The sequence below is a fragment of the Euwallacea fornicatus genome, chromosome 26 (genome assembly GCF_040115645.1).
Source record: "Euwallacea fornicatus isolate EFF26 chromosome 26, ASM4011564v1, whole genome shotgun sequence".
NCBI classification, from domain to species: Eukaryota; Metazoa; Arthropoda; class Insecta; order Coleoptera; family Curculionidae; genus Euwallacea; species Euwallacea fornicatus.
Window position 1 is genome coordinate 3,051,801 of NC_089566.1, and position 6,016 is coordinate 3,057,816.

Sequence of the window (6,016 nt, forward strand, 5' to 3'; positions counted from 1 at the left end):
GCATTTTCTTCAATAAAACAGCATGTGAGGAAAATAGAACGATGTTTATTTTAAAATGGTAAAATATTTTATATACCGTCTTCTTACAATCTTTGTAAAATATAGTCTAATGGAAAAGTATAAACTGCAAAAGTATATCACAAATGAAACAGAGAGTCCATTAAAATACCACCAACTTTAAAACAGGTACCTACCCACTAACAATCCAAAATGGATTAAAAAAAATAGACAATCTAATAAGTATATTTGCCTTGTACTTATAAATGAAGATAAAATAAAAATAGATATACTAAATATTTAAATCAACATCATTTTAAAGCTAGCAGCTCGACTATAATTCCTAATGCAAACAAATAATAACAGCACATGAGCGTTTCCGCCGAATACTTGAGATTTTCCGCTGATCACCTTACATTTTTATTTTATTTGTCCACATATAACTGCTATACAAGATATCCTAAATTCAAAGGTCACTGTCATGGTCTCCGAAACCGTAAGAGATACGACTTGGTTTAAATCAGAGCAAAATTAAGTTTTTGGGTAATGTATTGATGTGAGTAATTTTAAATAGCTTGCCATCCTTGGAACGCCATTGTGGACGGAAAGTTGCCAGAACCAGAAAATTGCTATACTCGGAATAGTTCTACTCCTTTGGATCAATGCGTTTCATATATTCTATACGGCATCGTCATCAGGTTGGTTAAAATATTTCAGTTCTATAGTTTATCGTCTGCAAAATTCCTTCTTAGATTGTTGTCTAACGTTGTTAGGATTTGCTCGATGAGACTTTAATTTATCAGTACATAATAGGGAATAGCTTGAAATTTTATTAACTTAGTCATCATTCTTTTAACTGATTTGAAAATAGTTATATATTTTTCTCGACGTTGCATATTTTCTCTTTTTTGTAATTAGGTCAAGACACCTAGTTTATTACTACTTAAGAAAACAATGTTTTAAATATATTTAAAAAATAGTTTCTTTCAACCTCGCTTTTTTCATAATATACCATTGAAATTATATATAAGCATATCATCAACATATTACATTAATCATTTGTATAAATTTGAATCATGGAGCACCTTAATACCCATCGATAACTACATTGTTTATTATCGTCAATCACAAAATTGGAAAAAAAATAACATTGATTATCGCCATTTCCTGTCTTTTCGATATTTCAAGACGTTCAATTCGATTCAAATTCGATAACTATCCAAACACTATAACTTTGCCCCTTTCCCCTAAATCGTAGCTCTTTTTGTGTTCTAAATCACACGAACTTGAGACATCCTGTATATATACTGCTCAAATAAAGCCAATGAGACGACACATGCATCGCGACTGAATCACGTGCATTTTTCTTGTTCCTACATTCAATAGGTAGTATCGATACGCGTCACTAAATACTTCTAAGGCAACCTTAACACAACGAAAGAACCGTCCCGTTATCGACTCCGATTCTGTCAATGTTTGGAGCAAATATAAGAAATATAAGTCTAGACCGAACTTTCCCAAAAATACTTTATATAAAAAATACTATTTTAGAATACTCTCACTTCACCAATGTTTGAAAATCAAAAACCACAACATGTGCTCGTATGGTTTGGTGTTTTGGTACTACCTCGGCTGAAAATTGTGAGCAACTGACATCTAACCCTAGAACCCAAAAAAATAAAATTTATACAAAAAGCCGAAAAGAATATTTTAACACTTACTTGGCACGAATATTGGTTTGATGCTGTACCTCTCCATCACAGTTCCATTTGCTACACGAGCCATTTTCCGCCCGGAAACAGAATTCTCTTGCGCTAATGGTTTCGACAAAAGGTAAATCTTCTACAGAAGAGTCCTGACTCGAAAGTCGCAATAATAGTCTGCAAACCTGTACTTTAACATAAAACCCCGCTACCTTAATAATTTAAGAACTACCTTAGATTGTTAATAACTGAAGTATGTTTAACTAAAACCAAATTTACTTTGCCGTCGCCTAAGTGACAATAGGGTGCTATGCCCTTAGGGCTTCTGGTACAAGCACAACTAATATTTGCTCCACTGACCATGAAAAATTTACCTTTAACCGTTTCCCATCTACAATCAGATTTATGGTTCATAACGAACGACTTAACAGCACACGTAAGTTTTACTTGCAAGAAACTTTTTCATGATTCGCTTTGGCGCTATTGCAAATCTGACAATTGCTTTTACAGTCTTCTTGTTCCGCCTCCTTTTTATCGGTATAGATCGCGATCTCGCCCTTATAGCCTCTATTCAGCATTAATTTCTTAAACCCTGTAGAATACCTCTTATTTAACATTTATAGCTCGCAAAGATCTTTATGTATACAAACCTGAATAGTCATATCTGTGGGGACCCATCCACCTATATTGATCACTATGATAAGCTACATCTCCTAAATAACCATAACTCAAAACACTAGCGTATAATCTTAAAAGGGCATTCTCATCATACACCGAAACTAAATCTAATCCTAAAGTATCACCAAAAATAATGTGGAGCACTGCAGTTGTGGGATCCGTAGTACCATGTAGGCAGTATGCTATGGTGTCAGTACTGCCACCTGAAAATGTTCATTATAAGCTTCATGTCCAAGGAGCTATTTTTATACCTTTAATAATTACCAGGGATAATTCCTATAGGCTTTCTAGGCTTAGGTAAGTTTTGGTGAATGTCATTTGCATTAATATCTCTTAATCTGCATTCTCGAAGCACTAAGCCATTAAATAACTCTGATACTGTACCATCACCTCCTTAAATGATAAAAACAAATAGACTCAAACATCTATGATAATAAAATAGTTAACTACTTGCCTACACATGCAACTGAATCAAACATGTCCAAATTATGTGTTATTAGGAAATCTTTAATTTGATCTTTCCTTTGCGAAACATTTACTGTAACTTCAACCCCAGCAATTGAAAACAAGTTTTTCCCATATTTTTCGTATATTCTCATAGCATTTTGTTTTCCACCAAAAGGATTTACAAACATTAAGATGTGTTTTGGCCGAGTAAAAAATCCTGAAAAAGATTTAATGATAAATTTAGGCACAAAGGACTACCACAGGTTTCTCCTAAGAGCCCGTTGATTGTTAACTTTTACAGTACTAAATAAAATACTAGATCAAGATATTAAGGTTTTGGAGAACGCAAAAAATGTTGTAATTTATACATTGGTAAGGAAAGTGCAAGATATCAGCAGTCCCTTACAAAGAAAACTGGATAGTGGATAGAATCAATACTTGGCGTAATAATAAACTCCGTATATCAAAGAAAAAAACATAGACCATGCAATTCAGAAGAAGCAACAGAAAGAATCAAACTTTGAATCTGAAAATAAATCAAGAACATGTTGAATGAATTAATCCACATTCATACGTTTGCAGATTCAATATATCTGTAAAAGAGCTATAAACTGATTAAATCCCACAAAGACAGTCTGCCAAATTTGTTGGGAAGCTGAGAGTAAGGTGTTGCTGTATCTGTGTATATAGAGATAGTGAACTATAGCATCTAAGAGCTAATACGTTTCACAAAGACTCAGTAATTTAAAATGGACAAACATCAGTATCAGGCACTGCACACAATCACAAAAGCATGGAAAGTCTCTCTATTAACTGTCTACTAACTAAAACGGGGGAAACTACACTTTCCACAATAAACAGCTTAAATTAGGCTCTCAAACCAGTTCTAGCAGTTTTGTACTCAACCATGGATTGCACAAGAATTCTACATAAGACATGGATGCAGCCAAGTTATGCATATGAATTTCAGATGCAGAATAGATCTTTAGAAAGGTAAAATTCAAGAATCCTAAAATATGCAACAATGGCACGTGAAAACCTGAGGGAGCTACTCCTAACAAGTATAAGGAATGAGAAAAATCTAAGTATATACATCTTCAGATCCGGTGACTCAGCGGAGTGAGATAAGAGTATATAAAGAGTACAAAAAATTGTGGAAGATGTGTTTAATACATCTCTATATGCTGAGCAAAAACTATGGCCATCAATATTGAAGTAAAATTTATAGAGCTGGAATGCATGAAAATTGTTTTCATATCCAACTCAAAGAACCCTATTCAAAGGATAAATCAATTGAAGTTTTAGATGAAAGCAGAAGATATAGCTTTCAGAACCAGGGAACTGATAGTAAATAAGATTGGCCAGGTAAGAATATTTGAATCTCGCAAGTCCCATGTCACTATAGAACCAAATGCCATGAAGTTACTGATAGATTGACGTCTCAAGAATGGTTGGAAAATATTGGGTAAATTAGAAGGTCTTACACTGATCTATTAATGAAAGCTACAAAAAAATCTGGAAACAATTAGAAAACCAGTATGCTGGTATGCTGGACAAGTGAGTATTCTTGATAGATTGCAGGGAATTTACAATAAGTACTATAGATCATTGAAAGGAAAAATTCTATGAGCTTTAAAAGAAGTGCTATAGTCCGCATGAGATCAGAGCATTGAATAACTTTCAAGCATTTACCTATAATAGGTATTAAGAGAAATAGACTGTCTGGTGCTTGTGAGGACAGCTCAGAGTCAACAACTGCATAGAGAAATCAACATTATCATTGTGGCACCCAGGAGAGATAGCCTTAACTTTTGATGAATAAAAATGTTGTCAAGTGGAAAAGAATGATTTTCTCAATATGCTTTCAAACACTTCACTTCTCAACACTTCTAAAGTAGAGTAAAAGTAAAGGAAAACCACAAGTGGATGGACTTTGTGTTGAGTCAATGGGTAACTATTATTAATGTAAAGAGAAAAAAAAGTGTGTTGATTTGTGGACTAAAGTTTAACTAGAAGGCAATTAACTCTAGACTAAATTAGTCTAGAGTCCTCCTTTACCATTAAAGCATATTATAATGTGATCTAAAGGTTAAATATTTCAATAGTTTTAATTGTACCTTGAATCTCCACTACAAGGCTAAACAACTACTAATGAATGCATTACCTGTCTGTTTTTAAAATATAAAATGACCATAACAATTAATTAAAATTTGTCTCATACTTTAATAAAAGGTTATAAGCATTATTTTGTTACATTATAATTTAAAATTTTAAAACAATTCAAGTTGTCCTTCAATTTCAATGAAAACTGTAAATTAAACTGATCTATATAAATATTGTTTGTAATTAGTCTAGATAATAAAAAATAATACAAGTGCCTTACTTGATAAATGATTTTGTAATGTTTTAACCCAGGAAGCAACTTGTAGAGAGTCTGTATGTTTGAGAGTTAGTGTTTTATACACCCATTTATCCTCCACTGACTTTTCTGCATAATGAATGGTGAATTGGTTGGGGTCAATTTCTGGTCGAATGGATGGATGTATGCCTTTTAAATAGTCATTTTTTACAGATATCACATTCTCAATAGGAACAGTATGCTGATCTAAAAAGCACAGTTGTGGCAATAGCAAATTTCTGACAAATTTAAATTAGGTAACAATTATGTAATAAAATTACCTGCTCTTACCTAAAGGGGGCTTTTCGTTGTCCCAAACCAACACATCCTTATGGAAAATAATTTTCACCTTCTTTTTATCATTTATGAAGGTGCTCAAAAGCACTACGTTATTGTCTGACATGGTTCATGATCATAAACAATATTTTAGTAAGATGCAGGTGCTCGCGTTAAATATGCCTAAATGTCACATTATTTGTAGAGAATTTTACCTCTAATTAGAAAGTTGTTGCCATCTTCTGCAATTTTTTAGTTGGCACATAACTCAATATCCACTAATTTCACATTTCACGTTATTAATCACCACTCGCCTGTTCACCATTTAAGAAAGAAAAAGAATCAAGATAATTGACGTTTCTAAACTGATATAATCCGTCATTTGACTCCTAGTTCACAGCTCGAAAGAGTTTCGACGTGAAACCGGAACTGGCAACAATGGAAAATATTGCTAAACCTTAAGTTTCAGATACTTAATTCTGCGGTACACATTGGAGGTAATAAGTGTGTCGAATGT

General features: G+C 33.2%; 1 protein-coding gene across 3 annotated transcripts; it reads right to left on the bottom strand.

Annotated features, from left to right (window-relative positions):
* Window positions 1-25: 25 nt before the first annotated feature.
* Window positions 26-5,856, bottom strand: Cerk (Ceramide kinase). Of its 3 annotated transcripts, none has more exons than XR_010733440.1 (9): window positions 5,515-5,856; window positions 5,209-5,430; window positions 2,833-3,042; window positions 2,643-2,771; window positions 2,351-2,581; window positions 2,148-2,292; window positions 1,933-2,091; window positions 1,719-1,885; window positions 26-1,659 (listed from the first exon to the last, which is right to left on the bottom strand). XR_010733440.1 is itself a non-coding variant. In XM_066296825.1 (9 exons), exons 1-9 carry the CDS (start codon window positions 5,624-5,626, stop codon window positions 1,578-1,580), a joined length of 1,449 nt encoding a protein of 482 aa, XP_066152922.1. In that variant the 5' UTR covers window positions 5,627-5,854; the 3' UTR covers window positions 26-1,577. The 3 variants fall into 3 exon arrangements, 2 of the variants coding, with proteins under 2 accessions (XP_066152922.1, XP_066152924.1); XM_066296825.1 differs by having other exon boundaries at window positions 1,719-1,877; window positions 5,515-5,854; XM_066296827.1 differs by lacking the exon at window positions 5,209-5,430 and having other exon boundaries at window positions 1,719-1,877; window positions 5,515-5,855.
* Window positions 5,857-6,016: the final 160 nt, after the last annotated feature.

Excerpts from the sequence above, each read along its gene's own strand:
- Cerk (XM_066296825.1), bottom strand. The coding sequence starts at position 5,626 with ATGTCAGACAATAACGTAGTGCTTTTGAGCACCTTCATAAATGATAAA. Across the intron at positions 2,582-2,642 it reads GCCTATAGGAATTATCCCTG|GTGGCAGTACTGACACCATA; the intron begins GTAATTATTAAA and ends GAACATTTTCAG. Across the intron at positions 2,293-2,350 it reads CCACAGATATGACTATTCAG|GGTTTAAGAAATTAATGCTG; the intron begins GTTTGTATACAT and ends GGTATTCTACAG.